General features: G+C 43.1%; 2 protein-coding genes and 2 long non-coding RNA genes across 10 annotated transcripts in view; 3 read left to right on the top strand and 1 right to left on the bottom strand.

Annotated features, from left to right (window-relative positions):
- Positions 1-22,225, top strand: part of LOC147571030 (transport and Golgi organization protein 1 homolog) — a 494,441-nt gene that overhangs the window by 67,256 nt on the left and 404,960 nt on the right. The gene's annotated exons all lie outside the window — the stretch shown is intronic.
- The window catches only part of LOC147571040 (uncharacterized), a 72,253-nt gene that overhangs the window by 16,797 nt on the left and 33,231 nt on the right, over positions 1-22,225 (bottom strand). The gene's annotated exons all lie outside the window — the stretch shown is intronic.
- LOC147571045 (uncharacterized) lies at positions 1,647-10,587 on the top strand. The gene is made up of 6 exons (XR_015247780.1): positions 1,647-1,790; positions 4,487-4,618; positions 8,231-8,252; positions 9,197-9,285; positions 10,343-10,409; positions 10,573-10,587. It is a non-coding gene; the product is annotated as an uncharacterized LOC147571045 (long non-coding RNA).
- LOC147571044 (transport and Golgi organization protein 1 homolog) lies at positions 11,913-21,086 on the top strand. Of its 4 annotated transcripts, XM_086696687.1 has the most exons (11): positions 11,915-12,567; positions 13,254-13,314; positions 13,421-13,456; positions 13,539-13,606; positions 13,731-13,825; positions 14,837-14,913; positions 16,363-16,504; positions 17,601-17,677; positions 19,214-19,346; positions 20,317-20,419; positions 20,914-21,086. In XM_086696687.1, exons 1-11 carry the CDS (start codon positions 12,476-12,478, stop codon positions 20,921-20,923), a joined length of 894 nt encoding a protein of 297 aa, XP_086552813.1. In that variant the 5' UTR covers positions 11,915-12,475; the 3' UTR covers positions 20,924-21,086. The 4 variants fall into 4 exon arrangements, with proteins under 4 accessions (XP_086552814.1, XP_086552813.1, XP_086552815.1 ...); XM_086696688.1 differs by lacking the exon at positions 20,914-21,086 and having other exon boundaries at positions 11,913-12,567; positions 16,363-16,465; positions 20,317-20,574; XM_086696689.1 differs by lacking the exon at positions 20,914-21,086 and having other exon boundaries at positions 20,243-20,574.

The following is a 22,225-nucleotide window of genomic DNA, read 5'->3' as shown; positions in this document are numbered from 1 at the left end:
ATATATAATATATATTATTATATTATATTTATATTATACATTATATAATTATATATATACACACATGTATATATACATTATATATATTTATATTTATATATTATTATATATATAATATATTTATATTATATATAAAATATATATTTATTTATAGAGATAAATAAAAAATATATATAATTAAAAATATATATAAAATATATAAAATAAAATACATACAAAATATATATATATAATATATATATACAAATATATATATTATAAATATATAAAAAATATATATAATTATATATATATAATATATATAAATATATATATTAGATATATATAAATAAAAAATATATATATTTATATATATTATATAATTATAATTAAAAATAAAAATTTATTTTTACTTTTACTGCGTATGCTTTTGGTGCCAATCCCAAAATCTCATTGCCTAGAGCATAGTCAAAGAGCTTTCCTCTTTGATTTTTCCTAGAAGTATGATGGTTTCAGGTGTTACATTTAAGTCTTTAAGCCATTTTAAGTAGATTTTTGTGTATCATGTAAGGGAAGGGTTCACTTTCATTCTTTTGCATGTAGATATACAGTTTTCCCAACAGAATCTAATGAAGAGATAGATTGTCTCATATTCACCCATTGCTGGGGTCGCCTTTGGGGAGTCCCCTTTGATTTCTTTTTTTCAACGTTTATTTTATTTTTGGGACAGAGAGAGACAGAGCATGAACGGGGGAGGGGCAGAGAGAGAGGGAGACACAGAATCGGAAACAGACTCCAGGCTCCGAGCCATCAGCCCAGAGCCTGACGCGGGGCTCGAACTCACGGACCGCGAGATCGTGACCTGGCTGAAGTCGGACGCTTAACCGACTGCGCCACCCAGGCGCCCCTGGGGAGTCCCCTTTGTGGCAGCTCATTTCTGAGGTTCACAGACACCCATACTCACTAAGAAATAAACAGACACCACAAGCACAGGATCACACCCAGCCTCACCTGGGAACACAGGTATGGGGCTTATGGACAGATTCACACACAGACCCACACTGCAGACACGGCCAGTGACACCCCCAGGAGAACACACACACCCACACCCACACCCACACCCACACACACACACACACACACACACAGACACCACCCACGGTAAGACCCAAGGGGCAGCAAATTCACACACATAACTAATATATACACGTACAAAACCAAGACATACATAGACACTCCCATAGGGACACACATGCCCCCAGATATGTACATAATGGAAGGGGCTTTTGAAAAGCCATGGTCATGCGGGGTGTCCTTTGTGAGCTATCAGGGTCGAAGGCAGCTGATTGGTGGAGAGAGAGCATAAACCGTCTGAATTGCTATGGCAATGCTCAAACAGGTGAAGACTTGGATGAAGAGAGATCTTCGTCTGCTCCACCTGCTACTGACAGTCTACTTAACTGGCTACTTGTGGCCTACTCATCTAGTGATTTACTGACCTGCTGAGCTACTAACTTCTCTGAACCCTCCTCCCTCCCTTCTTGTACTTGATCTGATCCGAGTACTCTCCCTGACCCCCTTCTTCTCCTGCCACACCCCCCTCCCCAATCCCATCCCCATTTAAACCCCGCCCCCCACCTCACCCCCTTTCCCACCCCGTCCCTTCCCCTCCCACCCCCACCACCTCCTCACCCCCATCTGCACCTCCTCTCTGGTGCCCAGGCGCCCCCTGAAAGGACCAGAATATGACGGTTCGGAAGCTATTTTTCTGGATGCTCTTACTCGGGTATCCCGGTTACCCCAACACAAATGTGAGTACACATCCGACATCAGTGACTTCTTCCTTTTGTATTTATTTATCTTTTTCAGACTGTGGTTAAAAAAAACAGCTTTTTCATGGAGTCCTTGATGAGAACTCAGTTCTTTTGGAAAACCCATTAAGTCAGGGCAAGGTTTCTCCACCAGCATGTAGGGGTTCTGGCCACACCTGTCCACATGAAGTTGTGGATCCTGTCTGGGCCACTTGCTCCAAAAAGAGTAGTGTTGACAGGATGGAAACCTGAGCTTCATAATGTCCAGAAAGAAGGACATGGGAAGATACTAAAAGCCACTGGGATCTTTGTCTTAAATAAGGGGCTCGTATGATGTTTGAATTATACTTCCTTAAAATCATTTTAAAAAATGTCAGAAACTCTACTGAATAAGAGCCATTTAATAGTATTAATAGTATTTTATACTATTAGATGGCTCCTGGAAGGCCTGTCAAGATTCTTCTTCAAGCTTTGTAAGTTTAGAGTCCCTCTTATACGTAGTTAGTTTTCCTATCAGCACGTTGTTCACATTTGTGAAGTTTGGTAGCCCTGGGAACCGTGGTGTCCGAAGTGTTGGTGTTGGAAAGTGAAATGTCGTTGGTGCTCTGTGCTTCCTGGTTTGTTCGCTTTGGGGAACTTGTGCATCAGCCCTCTCCCTCTGGTCTTAGAGGCTGCCCCCAAGGACTCTGTGTCCAACCAGGTAGCTGACAAGCTCAGCGTACATGAAGTGGCCTCAGCCTGCTTGGACATTTATAATAAGAAAGTCACTAGGAGTGATGTGATCAGGAAGTGAATGCATTCTTGTCCTTTCTTTAGCCAACTATGTGCAGAGTGTTGATTTACCCAAAGCAAAAAGGGTCTTGAATGTCCTTAGGATTGTCCAACTATAAAGAAATCCCTGGTTGCCAGTGTGAATGTTTCATTCTATCATTAAAAAGCAAAACCTGTACTCCCAAGAGCCTGAGACAGAGACACAGGGGACACCCATAGAGAAAAGTAGATTTCTTGATATTGGCATGCACCAGATTCTTAGAGAGGGATCTGCAAGGTCCCAAGTCAGGAACAACCTAAATTGAGGCAGAATCCTCTCACATGAATACCTCCAGGCACAACAGAATCTATTCTGTCTCTTTTGAGTCTACGAAGGAGGAAATTTCTTGGTTCTGTTTATTGCAATTTCCCCCTTCTACCTAGGCTGCATCTCATCGATCAGTTCAGCTCTCTCTCCCTCCCTCATTTCTGAATTCTTGCACAAACTAACTTGTCTTGCATTTCCTACCTCCACCTGGTCATGACCATTGTCTGTGGGAACCAAGTGTTACTGGCTCCCTTGGATCGAATCTAGTTAACGGTAACTAATCAAATCAGCATACAGATAGCTGGCAGAGGTATCAAGAGTGCCCAGGACTTAGGATGTTTACCATTCATGTCAAGATGGCCTCTGTCTTTTGATCCCCATGATCACTGTGCTGACGGCCCCTGGTCTCTTGCAGACACTGGCCACTCAAAGACAGTGTACATTTCCCACCGGGACGCAATTTAGTGACCTCAGTTCTGAGAGCTGAAGATACAAATGGTACACCTTTTGGAGGCTACTTTCTAGAGAGGTTTATTGGCACAAAATTAAAGTTTGGTATGTGAGTTAGTATGAATTGCATTGTGAGTGTATTTTCTCCTAAAGGACTGGTAAGTCTAGTTTTAGTAAAATGATATGTGTTCTGTTGTTTTGGTGACCATACCCAGGACTTTTGTGTTATTTAGAAAGTAATTTCCATAGTTGTTATTGATTGGTTTAGGTGCAACACTATGAAATAGGAACTTGAATTTATTGTATTGGCTATTTGGAGATGTGTGTTCAAGTAACTTAAAACCTCATAGATTTCATCAAAATAGACAAGATCACCTGATTATGCAAATCTTTATTTAATTCAGAAGTCTGACAATTTGGGCTGTGATTCAGATTCAAAGTAAACCTTGAACATAAAACCTTATGGGGAGCCTGGGTGGTTCAGTCAGTTAAGCATCTGACTCTTGATTTTGGCTCAGGTTTGTGAGTTTGAGCCCAGCATCAGGCTGTGTGCTAACAGCGTGGAGCCTGCTTTGGATTCTCTGTCTCCCTCTCTCTCGTTCCTCCCCCCCTGTCTCTACTTTCAAAAATAAATCAACATTAGAAAAAAGAAAACCTCAGTGTTTTTAGAAACTAAACAATAATGTAGAATTTATTTTTGCTGGAATAATCCCATATTATTATAAGAGCAGCTGCACATCTCTCAGTTATATCCATATCTGTAAACATCTGTCTCTATAACAGCCTCATTTGAATCTCTAGTACATTTTTATTGTTACTTTCCCCCCTCCTTCCGTAAATTTTGGTGTATGTTTGGAAATGTTCCAAGGGATTTTATCTAGGTACTTCGTGAATATGTACAACAGAAGTCATTTACTTCTTGTCTACTAAAAGGGTAAGGAACAATGAAGCCATCACCACAGTAAGATCGTAAACACAATCATCACTCCTACAGGTTTGCCCCAGCTCCTTTGTAAGCCTTCTGTCCTCCCTCTCCTTCAGGAGGAGGCCTTTGAGAGGTGTGCTTATAACTTCCTGGAGGCTGGTTGAAGGTTTATAAAAAATGATTCTTGGTGACAGATATTATAAATGTCTTTGCTATTCCTCATTATCTCAAATATTATTTCAGCTTGTCCATATTTTGGCTGACCATTTCCCTCTTGGCTCTCGTGTCTTCGGAACTCTGCGGAAGCTTGCCGTTATTACTGCCACCGTTGCAATTTGTGCATGTCTTATTTACCTCTGGAGAGTTGTCCTTGCTGTGAGTATACTCAAATACCTTACAGATAGGCTTTTAAGCATAAGTAAGCAGAAGTTTTTTGGTAAGCACAAATTTTTTACTAGACCATTTGTATGCACTCAGTACTTCAAATTTCCCTTTAAGCACGGCATTCATTGCATCCCACAAATTGTAGTAATTCCAACATTCATTATCATTTAGATGGACATATTTTTAAAATTCTGTGAAATGTCTCTTTGACCCTCTTCTTTTAGAATTTCTCTAGTCTATCTCTATTCTCTATCTTCTATGAGAATATCTCTCATATATTTTGTAGTTTTTCCGTTGTCTTTCTATTATTGATGTCTAGCTTACATATGTGTTCTGAGAACGTATTTTCTATGATTTTGTTGACTTCAAGTTAAGGTGTATTTTATGACCCTGAATATGGTCTGTGTCAGTGAATGTTCTAGATGAGCTTGAGAAGAATGTGTATTTTTCTATTGTAGAAAGTGTTCTACAGATGGTCATGGATCTAGGTGATTGGTGATGCAGTTCAGTCCAACTGTGTTCTTATATTTGAATATCTTTATGCTCAATCTGTCAATGACTGATAGAGGGTGTTGAAATCTTGCAGCTGTAATAATGTATATGTCTACTTCTCCTATCAGTTGTATCAGTTTTTGCCTCATGTATTTTGGCACTCTGTTGTTAATGCATGTACATTAAGGATTATGTTTTCTTGGAGAATTCAGCCTTTATTATTGACCTCAGTATCTCCAATAATTTCCCTTACTTTGTACATGTTTTGAAGGACAATTTAATTGTTCACAGAATTCTAGGTGGATGGGTTCTTTTCTTTTAACAGTATAAACATTTCAGTCTTCTTGATTGCATGGTTTCTGAATTCTGAGTATTTTTTGTCCTGGTTCCTCTTGGGTAAGGTGTTATTTCTTCCATCTCCCTGCAACTCCAGCCCCCAACACTACCCCTTAGCTTCTTCCAAAATTCTTTGTTTTCAATTTTCTCTTGATTGAATAGTATATGTCTAGGGATAGTCTTGTGTTTCTTGTGTTTTTTGTTTTGTTTTGTTTTGTTTTTGGTTTGGTTTGGTTTTTTTGGAGGGGGGTATTTATCCTGCTTGAAATTCTTTGAGTTTCCTGAATCTGTGGTTTATGACTATCATTAATTTTGGAAAATTCTCAGTCATTTGCACTTCAAACGTATAAGTAGGTATTCCCATTTTGTGTATGTTACACCTTTTGTCATTGTCACACTGGTCTTGGATTTTCTCTGTTGTATTTTTAATTTCTTTGTGTGCGTTTCTGTTTTGGGTGTTTCTACTTGACATTTCCTTCTGCTTGTTGAGTCTTTCCTCAGGTGTGTTGTGTGTGTTAATAAATCCAACAAAGGCATTCCTTATTTCTGTTATGATGTTTTGGATTTCTAGAAGTCCTTTTGGATCCTAGAGTTATCGTTTCTGTGCTCACATTCACCACCTCTTCTTGCATACTGACTACTTCTTCCATTAGAGTCATTATCCTATTAATCAGAGCGGTTTTACATTCCCAGCCTGATTATCCCACCATCTCTGCCATAGGAAGTGTGATTCTAATGCTTGCATTCTGTGTTCAAAAGATGTGGTTTTTCCTTTCAGGGTACCTTGTTAAGTTTTTGGGGAAGCTTGGGGTCACGTCCGTGTTTAAAAAACCTGAGGTGAAGGCTTTTAGTGTCAAGTTTTGTCTTTCCCTAGGTTTTAGGCTGAGTTTCCTCCCCTATGAGACAGGAAGGAGGAAGAGCACTGTAGTTGAGTATTTCCCTTCATCTGTATTGCTTGTCTTCAGAAAAACCCCATTAGGCTTTGGAGAAATAGTTTCTCTGGAGGGCAGGCCTTCTAAGCAAGAACAGAAGAGCATGAGTTTATTTATAAGTGGCTGTGTTTCCTCTTTTCCTGCCAATTTAGAAATCTTTCCCTTCAAAAAGAAAATATGCATATTAAGTACTTGGAAGGCCATCTCTCTTTCCATTTCCCCTGCTTAGGAAAGGAAACATGTGACATTAAAGGACTATCCATGGTTTCCTGTTTGCCCTCCGTAGATACACTTTCCTATAACAACATTTTTATGACTCACTTTTTGATACCATGATGATATTCCAATATCCTGGCAAGATGTTGGGGCTCGCTTCAGCATCACATCATCATTCAAAACTTTCAAATAGGGATATACGTCCTACCGATCAAGAAAATGTGTCTTTACCTTTTGTTAAAGTAGAGTCTTGCCTAGAATTTATTGAGCTATAATTCATCAGGGGATGACTTGGGTCTGGGTGTTACTGGGCCACCCAGACCAGGTTCTCCAGTCTCAGTGTCTTAGTAATGAACACTGATCGAAAGGGAAACAAAGCAGGTGGCGTTTATTAGAGATAGGTTGTATACAGCGGAGCCACCGAGAAAGAGGAATATCGCTCCCCAAAAGGGTAGTGTGCCAGGCTTATAAAGGCACTTTTCCAAAGGGTGAGGGGCTGGGAGTGGGGAAGCATCCTTCAGTCCCACAGTCATTATCTTATGGTTGTTACTTTTCAGTGGACACAAGACAATCACAGGATGTCTTTTTCCATGGTTGACGTGCTTTTAGTGCTCCTAGAAAATAGAAACCCTAGTGCAGTCAGGCTTTAAATGGCTATTTCTACTTTTGCCCAGACAACCATTACTCCCTAATACCTGTTCTCTCTTTGGTTCACTTTCCCAGAAGTCTCCAGTATGGAAACTGTTAACCCTTGCCTTAGACCAGTGCCTTTACAGGAATTCAGTTCCTCTTGCTTTTCTTAGACCTTCTCAACAGGAGCCCTTTTTGCTTTGTTTTTGAAATGTTAGCCATCCTTTCTTTTGGTGCCTGTGCTTTTGCCCTAGCCATGTTCCACTCTCTTTCTCATCTGATGATGTGTTTTTGGAAGACCCTCTGTTTTTAGTGATCTAGGAAAATCATAGCACCTGACATGTTGTAATTGTTTGATTCGGAAAGCAGCCAACCCTGTGGAACATTTCAGAAAGCTTTCTAGAGAATGAAAGAAGCGTGTCTTCATACAAAGGTTTTCCTTTTCTTTCCTTGCCGCTTCCTTCCTCCTTCCCATCCCTTCCCTTTCCTTCTCGCCCCCCTACCGTCCCCCTCCATCTCTCTCTCTCTCTCTCTGTCTCTTTCTTCCTCTCTCCCTTTCTCTCTCTCTCTCTCTTTCTTTTTTTCTTTTTTTGGCATTTCAAATGATCCTGGGTTCTGGACTTCAGTGTGGATGTTGGGTTTGACTACAAGAGAAAAAAATCAGACAAATATTTTATTTACGTATTTTTAAAACTGTCCGCATTATGCACTGACAGAATTGAATATTTTGATATTTATTTAATATAATGTAAATCTATCTTTTGGTCAAAATAAGCTCTGAATTGTTATGCTTTTATCAGAAATGGTTTATTAAAGAATCATGAACTAAATATGAAATTCTACTTTTTTATTATATTAACGTTATGAATTCATTATGCTGAACAAAATGATCATTGTGATTTCATTGGATGACCTTTCAGTATTTTATCAGGAAGAATAAGTTTTTACTATTACTATGTTTTGACCTCAAACTTAATTTTGTTTCTTCCTCTCTCAGACAGAGCCTCCAGTATATCCAGGTAAGATTTTAGGTTTGAGTAGTCTTTGTAATGTTTTTTCATTACTCGTGTTTGGTGTGGGTTTTCATTTTTTAACTGAGGATAAATATGGTGACTTCTGATGTCTACTTGATTTGTTAACTCTTGAAAATCTTTCTCTTTCCTGTTAGAGGCTAAGTGACAATGTGGAGGGATTGGCCTCTCTTAAGACAAGAGACCAGGGGAGGAAAACACCACAGGAGGAAGGAGAACAGAATGAGTGTAATTTTGCCTAGAAATGATTAGGACAGAAGTGATGATATGAGCCTGAGGTGTGGAGTGAGTACTTTGCCATGACCTGGCTTTTGGTGAGATGTGAAGATGAGAAAACCCTCTTTGAGTCTGTCCAGAAGCCTAAGCTTAGAGAAGAAGCCAGGTATTGCCAGGCAGGGTGTGTGTCACAGGAGAGGGTTAAACCAAGGTTTGGAGTCTGAAGCGGAGGGAGCCACTCATGCCAGGGGAAAAGTGAACTTGATGCAAATGGGGGGCAATCTATTCTGCACGGACCCCATGGACTGTGGTGATTCTGTGGTGCTGTCTGTTGAGAGGCAAGGTGGCTACCTGACACTTAACAAGCCCTCAAAGACTGGTTGGTGTTCATCACTGTAAATGCAGCGGTGGTGGTGATGAGAAGGGTGACCTCAGGGCAGGAGAGCTCTCACATTGGGCCAATGTGAGAGGAGTTTGCACTTTGTGTCTGTTAGAGGAGTCGGTGTTCTAGAGCTTACACGTATAGGAATGTCAGTGAAATGAGGTTTCTTGGGTTTAAAATGCTGCTGAAACTTGCTTTCTTCAGGCACAATGAGAAAGCTAAAAAGTTAGTTACACCCATGTGTCAGATCATGTGTCTGTGCTGCTAATACAGTGGGATTATTCGATGTCACTGGTTTGGTAACAACCTTAAAAATTGTTTTATCTCATTTTAGTTAATTTACAGCAAAAAACTGCAAAGATCAACACGTTGGAGAAAGAAAACACAGAGCTGGCTGAAGCAATATCCACGTGGGAACAGAAGGTAGCATTGCCCTTTCAAATATTTCTTGTGACTTCATTTTGATTAGTTTTACCTCTTGTAGTTCATCCTACTGACCTATTTCATGAGTTCTATGAATACTTCCAATTCAAGACACGCTTCACAAATGTAATAAAAAACTACCTTTTTATTTGTGAAAGGAGTCACACATCAGACATAGGCTTATCTACCACGATGCTATTTTTGAATTCTGATTCCTTTTTCATATGTTTTGTATATACATCAATGAATTAAAGATACATCTTCAAGAAGCTAAGAGAGAAAGTAACATTCACTCTGCTGAAGCTCTGAAGTTGAAAGTAAGAATACTTTCTTTGCCTGGATTGCGTTCTAAACACACAAGTAAAATTAAGGAATTGTTATGACTCATTCAACATGTTCTGTTGAAGGAGAACATCAGAAAAGTTGAGCACTTCAATAAAATTTTAAATGACACCCTTCAAAGTGCACATGTTACCTTGCAATCAGAAAGAGAGAGAGAGAGAGGAATGTTAAGAATCAGGAAGTGCTAAGAGTTGGCTGCTTTTACTGTCATTTGACTTTGGAGGCTTTTTGTTCATTGGGTGAGGTGAGCATAGCATATTCGCTTGCTGTTTACCATAGTAGAGAGTGGGCCTCTGGGAGACAAACCTCCATCTGCACAGCTGCCATGTCACTAGGACCACGATGAGGAGTTTGCTATTTCAAGGACTAGGAAGTATCTTTTATTTTCACAACTAGGTCATTACCACATCATTCAGACCTGCCCTCCAAGATATGGAGAAAATCCCCCAAGATAGTTGAGAGATGAAGGGCAATAGCAAATTGTATACTGCCTTCTTCTCTTAATGCTCAACAATGTTCAGTGTGCATAGAGGAATATTCTCCTAAGAAAGCCATTTGTGAGCCCTTTGACTGGAACTATTTTCCATGTTCTTTGCCTTCTCATTGTTGTATTTATGCCCCAGGATCTTTCTTTGTAGCCATGCTGAGTCCTTTGCACTCACATTGTTGTGCGATCCTTATTTCTTGAATGTATTTTCTCATATCTGTCCTAAAGTCAGAAGATGCAAACGGTCAGTTGGAGGAACTGAGAGCCTGGAGGTCCAATAAACATGCACTGGGAGGTATGTTGTCTGTTGGGGAGAAATCCCCATATGGTGGCAATGACTTTGCATTGGGAAGGGAAAGAATGCCTTCTTGCCTTCACACTAGTTGCCCTTTTCCTGTCACCCCAAAACCAAGTCTCAGGTCATATGCACATGCACAAAATAACCATTTTTTTTACAGCAAGGATAAAGGCCATGGAAGACCTTCGTAATGCTGCGAGTTGTATTAAAGCAATCAGGGCAGAAACAGCCAAAAGGCTGAAGGAGAGCAGAGACGTCCTTGATAAATCCTATGAAAAAAGAAAAATGGTTACAGCAAAGTAAGACGTTCATGTGATAATGGTCCCGAGTACTGTTGTATGAATGAATGTGGTGGCCGCTATAGATAAATATATTTCTTCTAGAATTGGATCCAGAGTATTTCTGCCAAATGCATTCAGGAGAATTGTGCCTGCCCTTCCTACCTTGCTTCCTATAACCTGCATTTTCCTTTCTGTCCTTAGTGCTTGTCACACATTCTTGTGTCATGTACTTGGGGTAGAAGAGGGAAGATCCTGGCATTAAGCACACTGATAACAGGCTCCCCTCTGGATCCATTTACATTGGCCTATAGGTTTCAATCCCATCCCATTGTCTTATCAGCCGGAACTAGGTGATCTTTGTTCAGCACCGGACTTGGGTCAAAAATATTTAGGGAAAACATTGACTTACCTTGCTGCAGAAACCATGGGAGTTTCTTTCTAGACTGTGGGTTGGGATGGCATCAGTACTGCATCTCTTCATCCAGTCTGCAAGTGAGACTCGTATGAAGTGTGTCTTCATGGGTTCATTAGAAATTTGGTGCACCAGGTGCATGTTTCTTCTTTGGTCCAGTATTTCCTTTTGTTCTCAGGAGGAGGGCCTTTAGAGCCCCTCATTCACATTGAAAAGGAAATGCTTCCTTGTCTTCCCTGGAGGCTCAGCTTCTGTTAGTCCTTTCCACACCCGGGGTGGAGCCTGCTCTGTCTCACTGGCATGTTGTTTTTGTTAATTTGTAAGCTCTTTGTGGGAGCAGGTAGAGCACCCTGACCACCTTTCTATCTTCACCCCCTTACAACAGAGCCTCTACATTACAGCCACCCCAGAAAACATTTGCTGAAGGACTACCTGAGAGGCCAGAAGGAAATGCATGTACCTTTCTCTGTCTAGTGCTTTTGTGTCCACTACTAACAGTCTTTCAGTTTTGCATGTGATTCTTGAGTACATCCGGTGCCAAGTTGAAACCCTTTAAAGCAACACCATGGACAAAATAGTCTGAGGGCAACACAGCAAACCAGCCTTTCTAAGCATTTCCCTTTGCTGCCTTCACTGTCAATGAACTGAGTCTTGTTAAAGTAGACTGACTCCATGAAGGTGATAGTTTTCCATCTGAAATCTGTTTCCTGAAGATAACAGCCTGACTGTGGGACAGTTCACACCATGTTATATTTCAGCATATATTGCCACTCTAAGATTGGCATTTCCCTCCACCAGGATCTTTGAAAGAGTGGGCAGGGGTTGCACTCCTGAACCTTAGTGGTGTATGGGAGTGATTTGCAATGCTGGTGAAGCCATATCCTGGAAGGCTGTCTTTCATACTCAGTGTCTGTGTCAGGGTACAACTTCTGGACTGAGATTCAGTGCACTGTCCCATGGAGGTGTAAGGCAATGATGATCCCCTGCCTCATCCTAATGGGTACAGTTGGTCAGGCACAGGTTTTCACACTGACCTGAAATAGGCCTTCTCCATCACAAACAAAAGACCAACTCTGGGAAGGCACAAGGTGCAATGTTATTTGATGACTTGACGATGAAGGAGTAGAAGCAGAGAACTAGAAAGGCGGCTCTGATTGTAGGCGACTTGGCAGCAGACGGAGGTTGAATTTTCTTTAACATTAAATGGGGTCTTCATTTCTCTGACTGTGTTGTCAGTCTGTGCATCGTTGGGGGAGGGGATAGGGATATTTGAGTCTAGGCTTTAAGAGAGCTGAGAAGGAAAAAGGCAGAATTTCTGGACCTTGGCTACTGGACTATGTATATATCTTTCCCATCTTAGGAATCTGGATATGACAAACTGTGAACTAGTGGCAATGAAGAATCAGATGGCAACTGCAGAGGAAAATCTGAAAATAGCTACAAGGGACATACACAAGTGCAAGTGAGTTCAGATACTAATTAGCAGCGGCTCATGAAACCCCTGTTCGTTTCTTAGTTCTAACCTTTGTACAATGGGTAGACTCCATGAATATAGTAATACAAACACAAATTCAGAGGACATATCCGTAGAGAATTAACAGATAGGAAAAGATAAGTATTAGAAAGAACAAAACAATTAAGCTACTAAACATTTCTGGGTCTCCGGCATTGACCTGCCCATGTAGAAACTTCATCCATGCCAACGTTCCTGAGGGGTGGTGTCAGTTGTCATAATCTATAGGAAAGCAGTGTGCCATAGGATGAAATCATATCCATCAACAAGGTAGTACCATCTGATGGTCCTGGCCTTTGCAACCCTAGGAAACCTGGTGAGTACACAAGTGAAAGCAGAATAGAACTTTATGTTGGCTTTATGATGAAAGTCACTTGTCACATGATGAATTAGGGCAAGATTGCAAATGGAAAAGAATTCTATGACCTCTGAACCCTACGGGCATGGAATAATGAGTAAGGAGAGGATGGAACAATAGCTTTGGTTCTGTACATTTAGAATTGTGTGAAAAGTGTTTCATGTGAAAGGATAAATTGTATTGGGGGAAGATATGAGGATGACGGGAACATGAGCAGATTATTTATAATCCTACCTACTATTAGGCCTTATTTGACGAAAACAATTGTATCTCACAGACAGCAAATTGAACAAACACGAGAACAGCTGCAGAAGGCAGAACGCACCTTCACACACCAGGTAACGTGAGTTCTGCCTGACATAGTGAACCCTTAGTACCTCATGTGGTTGAGTGTAGTGGCCCTTGGAATTCCTAAACACGGACTTTTTATTGTTGATTTTTCAGGTCGCAGTTTATAAGCGTAATGCTCGGGACAACTGGGTAAGTGTTTTCTTTTTTCCTCCTCTCTCTCTTTCGTTCCCAGTCTGGCACGACTGAAGGTGGATATGTTTTTCTCCCCTAGATCAAGACTCGGATCTCGGAGAGGAAAATGGCGGAGCAGAGCCGAGAGGTCGCCCGCTTGAAACACAGGTGTGGGAGCGTGACATGAGTTTTTATGGGTGTTTTGAGGGATGACAGCGGTGCTGTTTAGTGTCTAGTCAGAGGACGTGGCGTTGCAACGCTGATAGAAGTCCATTCTTTTTCTGTATCCAAGACTGGATGTGATGGAAGGAAAGAGGCTGCTTGACGGATACAGGAGGCGGAGACCAATGCCTGGAAGTCCAGGGATGCAGAACCCTGCGAGGAGAGGTAAAAGGCATGTGGTGATGTGCAGCAGCCTAATTTCTGCGGCAAAGCCTTTTCCTGTGGGTGATCATCGTGTGTCCTGGACAGAAGAGCAAACACTAAGGACAGCAGGTGGTCTGAAGGGGTGACAGAAGGGTGTTCTCCTCTGGTACTACAGGCAGTGAGGTACTTGTCTCTGTGACTGGTGGAGCTCATGCCCCTCCTCTGACTGTGACCCTCCCACCTCCTCTAGCATCCCCCTCTCTGAAGAGCTTGGAAAGGATGACAGGACAGGGGCCTCATCCTTCTTCCCACCCGGACTCAATGTGAAGACTTTAGTTTATTTGAGGAGAAGGTCATTTATTGACTATTTTTAATGTTCCTTTCTTTTTATTGTTGTGAACTGTAGACCTACATTCCTGAATCCAAGCTCCAAATAGCTTCGTCCTCTGATGTTATCAGTGCAACTCTGCGGCTTCACTGCTAAACACCCATAGTTTTCCTTTACTCATTAATATAATACCAGTCAAGTTCAGTTCCATTCAGAAATAGTTACATAATACCGGCTCCCATGTGGAAGGCAGCTTATAGATAAGCTGAAAGACTGAACAATTTGCCTGGAGTCAGAAGAAACACACCCATGCTCTTCTGTGGAGGGTTTTTTGATGTTATCCACCAACTGACGCTCTCATTTTAATTTTTATCTGAAATGAGATGCTGAGTTTACCCCTCATGTGTATTGAGAAATGGCTGTTTTGGTGACGATTTCCTGATTTCTCTTTGAGCTGCCCTGTTGAAAGTTATTTGACTAATTATGAAGAACATGAGCCAGGACCCTATGGTTTCTTCTAATGAAGAAGATATGATGGGATGGATCTCCCCCTCATCACTGGGGTCAACTGAGGCTTGTGGGTTACTCTCTGCCTCTCCTCCTGGTCCTGAGTGTGGGCAAGAGTTTAACACGTCACAAAATGTGGTCTTTGTGTGAATTCTTCACAGTCTACTAAAATCAGAGTAAACCTCTATCCATTTCAGAGCCTTTAGCCGAAGGTGATGTCACTCCCATGAGTCACAACTACAAGCAGTCTACCAACAATGCCGAGACGGACAAGGTAAATGCTGGGGCCATTTTCAGTTGTAAGTCTGTCAGGAAACCCTCATTTGCGGAACAGCATGCTCTGCGGCCTTATCCCTGTTTTCTGTGTTGTGTGATATGTCTGCCTGTTTATATTCTCCAAATGCACAGCCTTAACCCAAGAGTCTACAGGCTGCTTTCTTTTCAGCCTGTCATCTTTTTTCTGGTCAGTTTAGTAGCCAAAGGAACTTAGAAGTTGATCACCTTATGGCTTTTCCCTTGTGTTCAAAATAACAACAACAGGAAGATACACTGCACTCTATACCAAAGTCTCTAAGCTTGTTGACTCCTAACACACTACCTCTCTGTGGGATCAGTGTTGTTGTTATTTTCCTCTTTCTGGTCACACTATTCATGTGTGAAGACTGTCTGTTCATTGTAAACATGAAAAGACTTCCCTCCATCTTTATATTGTGTGCCTTGTACAATTTATGATGGTTTTAGACAAAGTCATTGTCATAACTCACCACCTTCACGTCTTCATGGGTAAATGAACTGTTTGGAATCCTTTCAAGCAGTATCTTAGGTAAAAGTATTCTGAACACAAGGTCCTTCAGTTTTATTCATATGAGCAGGTTCTCTTGTGTCTCCAGTCAGTGTGAGAGCTGATACCATCGCTCATGACCCATCCCTGGAAATGTATACCAAAGTCAAAACACATTTGCATTAATTGTTTCATGAATGTCTGCCTCTTTTTTCCCATAGGATGTATTACTCTGTGTCTTGTAGTGTACACAAAATCAGAATTCCTTATGAATTCAGGTGAACACTTGGGGGCCTAGTACTCATTGATGTGTAATATGTTCCTCACAGCAAACATTTCCTCAGGTCCCCTACAAGACTCCAGGCATCCCCAACTCCCGAGTGGTTTCTTGGCCTTTGACAGCACTTGCAGAAAGTAGGAAGACCTCTTTCTCAGCGAGGGAAGCAGAGGGGGCCAAGTGTGGGGCCGGCAGGCAGAACTTGTCCCCAAGAGTAGCTGTGATTTCATGTGCAGAGAATGAACTGTGTATTTCCAGTCCATTTTTCTGTGTTCGGAATAAGCCAAAAACAGAGCTTTTGCCGTCACTGTAGTGGAGGGATGCAAAGTGATCCTGGACATGGATGTCCGCCTGTCTGGAATATGCTGCTTCATTAGTTTGGAATTACTTATTTAATCCTGTAAGATGGGATCATTTTGTTCTAAATTCTCAGACCTGGGCAGGGACATGTGGTGACAGTAGTTTAACCGCATGCGTTTAGTTGCCTAAGCTGTAGGTGGTACCCAGTGGCAGGGACAGAGTTTTCAGGTACTGATGCTAATCTCTTGGATCCTGGTGGCAGAGAAGGGGGCAGGTGCTGACCCGTACTTCTATGGGTTTCATCTGCTTTGCGGATTGGTTCTCTTGTGTGGCATCTGCACATAGCTGTCACTTCTGTTCTGCAGGGCAGTGTGGATCCGTGGCGACCTCCTCCATCAACTGGAAGATTCTGCCCACCCCACTATAGAGGCCTCCCTTTGATCTGGGCACATCCACCTCCTGTACCAGGTTCGGGACCATCCCGAACCCCTCCACCTGCACCACTTGGTAAGATGATCTGGGCAGTATGAGTTGGCTTGCTAAGAACCTTCATCTAATTTTTGTTGTTGTTGAGACTTTTTTAAAGAAATTTGTTAATGTTTATTTATTTTTGAGACAGACAGAGACAGAGCATGAATGGGGGAGGGTCAGAGAGAGGGAGACACAGAATCTGAAGCAGGTTCCAGGCTCTGAGCTGTCAACACAGAGCCCGACGTGGGGCTGGAACTCACGCACTGTGAGATCATGACCTGAACCGGAGTCGGATGTTTAACCGACTGAGCCATTCAGGAGCCCCGTTGTTGAGTCTTGTACAAGGTGCAGAGGTGGTACCACAGACCATTGAAACGCAAGGAAAATACCTGCCATCATCACCACATTCCTTGAGTTTCTCATGATTGACTTATCATCCTTGGGTCATTTCCCCCACTTTGTGTTGGTACAGGTGTCTCTTGTGGAGATGGAATGGGGCTGTATGCAGAAAAGCAGGCATAGCGCTTCAGCAGATGTGTGCCATACACAGTCCATGTGCTGGGCGGTGGGAGGCATGAGGCGCAGCCTAACGTATATCCATCCAGTTGTGCCCCCAGTCATCCACAGTTGTTTGAGGAGTTCTGAAAACACCTGAACCAGGGCTTTTATGGGGCTTCATCAGAGTTTAAAGAATGGCTCTCCCTTTACCTTGGGATCACCTGAAGCATGTAGGATACCCTGTGCATGTGATTTGGGATCGAACTGAGCCAAAGAGTTTAAGTTGCTTGAGGAATGAGGAGAGTGGTTTTTGTTTTTTGGGGTTTTTTTTGTTTTTGTGTTTTTGTTTTGTTTTAATTTTTTCTTAACGTTTATTTATTTTTGAGACAGAGAGAGACAGAGCATGAACGGGGGAGGAGCAGAGAGAGAGGGAGACACAGAATCGGAAGCAGGCTCCAGGCTCTGGGCCATCAGCCCAGAGCCTGACACGGGGTTCAAACTCACGGACTATGAGATCGTGACCTGAGCTGAAGTCGGACACTGAACCGACTGAGCCACCAAGGCGCCCCATGTTTTGTTTTTTTTAATCTCTGCACAATCTACTCAAATCAGAATAAACCTCCATCCCTTCTAGGGCCTTTTGCGGATCCACATGTTGCTCCTGTGAGTAACAACAACACTGACTCTACCAAAAGGACCACGAAGGACAAGGTAAATGCTGTGGACATTTTCAGTTGTAACTCTTTGGCAAAACCCTCCTTTTTCTGTTCAGCGCTCTCTCCTGGCTTTGTGTCTGTTTTGTGTGTTGTATGATATGTCTGCTTGTTCTCATTTTCCAAATGCACAGCCTTAACCCAAGTGTCTATGGGGTTCTCTCCTTTCTGCCTGTCAACTCCTTGTGGAAGGTTTAGAACCAATCGTGCCTAGGGCTGAGCACCCAAGGGCTTTTCTTGTATATACCTGGAAATAACCCAGGGAGGAAGAGACCACACTCCACATGGAAGTCTTTTGGCATGACTTATTTTTTCTGGACCTCCTCAGTGTGGAATCATTGCTCTTGCTGTTTCTTCCTGTTCAGTTTCTTTCTAGGGGATTAATGTGTTCAGAAAATCGGCAGTTATCCTTATGTTTTGAAAATGCAAACTGCCTTCACTCCAACTTATATTTTTGTATGTGTCATTTAGAGTGGTCTTAGACAAAGTATATGTAATACCCATCAACATTCAGCCTTTTTTTTTTTTTTTTTTTGTAACCGTGCTGTCTGGAATCCCTACAGGTGTGCCCTGGGTATACATATTCTGAACTACGAGAGGTGACATATTTGTCCTAGAAAACACGCATTGCTACATGCGTGGTGAAGAGAGACAATCCGTAATTACCTGCATTGTAATTCTCCACTGTGTCCTTTGTGTTCACATGAGCACGTTCTCTTGTGTCCTGTGTCACTGTTACAGGTGAAACATGGAGATGTACAGCAGAAACGAAAGTGTATTTGTGTTAATTCTGTTATTTAGAATTTCAGCTCATCTTTTAGAGAACAAAAGTACCCTGCGAGTTGTACTGTATTTAACTGAGAAGTACCGCTGAATGAAAATAAATTAGCTAAGCCTACCTAACATGTATAGGTAACATGTTTCTCTAAGAACATGCTTTTCGAGGTTCTCTGCATGACCTCAGGATCCCCATCCCCGAACATGTCTCTGTGCCCATGGATAGCACTTGCAGAGAGGAGAAGACCTCATTGTCGGGAGAGAAGCAGATCGGGCACAGGCGGGGGCTTAGAGGCAGAGCTTTGAGCCACGAGGGCTATGATTCCATGTGTGGAGCCTGGGATTGTGATTCCTTCTCAATCTGTAGTTCTTCACATACAAATAAGCAGCCTCTGTGGTGGAGGCGGAGGCGGGGTGGAAGGCGATTCTGGACTTAAATGCCTTCCTATCAGGAATATGCTATTTTATTAATTTGGTACTCCTTCCATAAATCCTCTCGGACACGAGCTTGCTGTTCTACATTTGCACACATGTGGGAACACTGGTTTGTCCCCATAGCATCCGTTCCCCACCCCCAAAGCTATAAGTGGAACCCAAAGTATGGGTAGAGATTTTGGCGCTGATGCTGCCCTCTTGGAACCTGGTGGTGGGGAAGCTGGCAGGAGATGAGCACTGCTTCTTTGGGTTGTTGCCACTTTTTGCTGGTGTTGGTGCTTTGCTCTGTCCTACGAACATAGCTTTCTTTTCTGTTCTGCAGGCCATTATGAATGCAAGAGGGCCTGGTCCTTCCCCAGGATCACCTTGCAGGCTGTCCCCCACGGACCACCCTTCACCACCAGTCACGGGCCATGGGCCACCTCCTCCACCAGCTCCTCCACGTACTAAATTTGGTAAGATGACCTGAACTGGATGAGTGACCGATAAAGCGTATTTGTCTTCTTGGTGAAAGACTTGGTGGGAATGATGTAGGGATGCTTGTGAGGGCTTGGCAATTCAACTGCAAACCTGCCTGGGGACAGTGTCACATATCTCAAGTTTCTCAGGACATAGTGTACAATGGGCTGTGTCATTTCCCTGTAATGAGGTCAGCTGTAGGTTTCTCTTGTCTACAAGAAAGAGGAGTTTTACACAAAGGCAGATGTATCAGGAGTACTGGTGCCTGTCTGAAAGACAGAATGCTTTGAGCTCCGTGAAGGATGAGATGCACCCCTAAGTGTAGGTGCCTCAGGTGTCCCGTCTGAAAGGGGGCACATGCATTATATGACACAGACCTTGTGGTCACCAGAGTGGAAATACCAGTGAAGGATCCAGTGCGAAACTGGGGGAAACTTGAATCACGCAGGAATAGAAGGGAAGTTGAGCACAGTAAGCAGAGTTTGAGGAGGTGCAGAGGGGAGGGCGTTGGGGTCAGTAGGATGGACTTGGAGGCCATTTCTGGCAGGGCCCACACACTGGGAAGGGAGCATGAGGACAGTGTGAAGTCTGTAAAGGACTGCTGCACGGGTTCAACCACAATGTAGAATGCAGTCATCATCTCTGAAATGTCAACGTCACCACAGTGCAACTAGTTCATAATCTAAATAAATTTTGTTGTTTCCCTTGGTCTTCTGAAGGGTCTGGACATGTATGAAGAATGTTCTGGAAGATTTAGGAAATTAAACTTAGGAAACGCTTGTCTGCCTAAGTTAGTGTGTCTCAGTGAGACTAAATGTGAAGGCAGGTTGTAGATCAGCTGTGCCACTTCCTTGGCCTTCAGCCTGAGTCAGACTCTTGGTGGGGAACTCAGGGGTGAGGAGGAGCCGCCCCTGCTGAACTCTGGTCACCACACCCCTGCGTCTGCTGTCACCACCCTGCCTGCAGGTTTGCGTCTCCGAAAGTTCCCTCGCAATCTCCTGAGGTTTTGCCTGTGTTCCTGCTGTGTCAGCTCTAACACCAGCTCTCGGCGGTCATCTCAGAGCCTCAGGTTTGTAATCTGAGAAACAGGGACAATGTTGGTTTCTGAGGTCAGTACGATGAAGAGGTGAGAAGCACTTAAGGAATTTGTAAAATGTATGGGAGGAGTGGACACTCACCCTTCTCAGGGTGGAAATGAATGTATCTCCACACAGAAGGTCCTCAACAGATGTGCATTCAATTTCATGAAACTAAGAGTGTCATGCCCGAGGCTGAGAGGTTGGCAATCCGTGTTTCAAAAAATACGGCAAAGACCCCTGTGTTTTTTCTTTTAAAATTCAGGTCCTACTTTACGAAAAAGAAAACGATAACTGTGATAGTGTGTACATTCAGGGATCTATATCTAAGATTTGAAGACAGTCCTAATCCCTTAGAGGTAGACACACAGATGCAGCCACACAATTAAGTGTTCATCCAAGGCCACAGATATATTGTTGAAGACAAAATACATAGAGGAGAACACAAGATCCCATTGCAATAACCCAAAATCTCTTTGCCTTACAGGAGAATGTGAAATTTGAAGAGGACCCTGAACTGTGACCACTGGCTGTGGTGATGTGATATATTTAGAAAAGTTGTCTGATATGCGTATTTGACTGAATTCTTTCCCTGACCATTCCTGTCCCCTCTATTTTGTTTTTCCTCGTTTCCCCTAATAAACCCATCACAGTTCTGTATCTCTGTCATTATCTGCTTCCAGGAGGACCTATGGTCATTCTGTGTTGATGTACACAGTGTGACCCCTGTATACACGGTCACGAACAGGTAGAATCTACAGTAATACGGGGCAGAAGATAAGTGACTGTTTGAATTGTATTGACTGCACATGTCCCGCTGGTTCCTTCTGGGGTGGTGGCCACAAGCTTCCTCCAGATCTGGTGACAGTTGTGGTCACTCGTCAATAGATCCTCACAGGCACGTGGCACTTCCTACTCACCGTGGTGTGTGATCAGCAGGGCAGCTATCAGCCCCCAGGACATGGCTGATTCGTGATTGCAAGACATGGATGAGAGGTCAGCAGTGTCTCGGGTAGAACAGTGAAGAAACCCTGCATGAATCCACACGTTGTGGATTTCCCCACGTACCAGCTACCTCACGGTAGCACCAATCCAGGTGGGAGCTGAGGTAGACTCAAGGTAGCAGTTGTGTGTGTGAGTCTTATAATGGCCCATATTCCTCTCAGTGTTTTCTGTTTTTATCTTTTATTTTGATGCAATGTTTATTTTTGAGTGAGAGAGAGAGCACAATTGAGAGAGGGGCAGAGAGAGAGGGAGACACAGAATCCAAAGCAGGCTCCAGGCTCTGAGCTGTCAGCACAGAGCCCGACGTGGGGCTCAAACTCACAAATCCTGAGATCATGACCTGAGCCAAAGTTGGACACTTGAGTGATTGAGCCACCAAGTCGCCCCACCCCCCACCGTTTCCTTTTTGAGGACCGGGCAGGGCAGATGTCAATGACATGATACCCATTCCTTCCGCACCACCAAGGAGGAGTTGGGTGTAAGCATCTGACTCTTTCCGGGTCCTCAAAGCCCATGCATTCTGCCCCAGAGCGCCTGACTCCTGCTGGGCCCGCCTTCCTCCCAGGTTATGGAGGCAACCAGGCTTCCATCCACGTTGGGGTCATGGCTGGGCCACCAAGGGCTCAAAATCTGGCTGTCCACATGCTTCCCTGCGGTGGCTGGGAACAGCCGTGCTCCAGTAAAGGTCAGCATGAGCAGCTTCTCTAAACAGGATTCTCATCCACTGTGATCAGGGCCTGAGCTAAAACATGACAGGGGAGAGGGGGACACAGGAGATGTGGTGCCGTTTCCTG

This window comes from Puma concolor, unplaced genomic scaffold, assembly GCF_028749965.1.
Source record: "Puma concolor isolate L17-30 unplaced genomic scaffold, mPumCon1.1.hap2 unalloc_scaffold_7, whole genome shotgun sequence".
NCBI lineage: Eukaryota > Metazoa > Chordata > Mammalia > Carnivora > Felidae > Puma > Puma concolor.
This window is presented reverse-complemented; position numbering and strand designations above follow the sequence as displayed.

Excerpts from the sequence above, each read along its gene's own strand:
- LOC147571044 (XM_086696686.1), top strand. The coding sequence starts at position 12,476 with ATGACAAACTGTGAACTAGTGGCAATGAAGAATCAGATGGCAACTGCA. Across the intron at positions 13,826-14,836 it reads GCAGAACCCTGCGAGGAGAG|AGCCTTTAGCCGAAGGTGAT; the intron begins GTAAAAGGCATG and ends TATCCATTTCAG. Across the intron at positions 14,914-16,362 it reads ACAATGCCGAGACGGACAAG|GGCAGTGTGGATCCGTGGCG; the intron begins GTAAATGCTGGG and ends TCTGTTCTGCAG.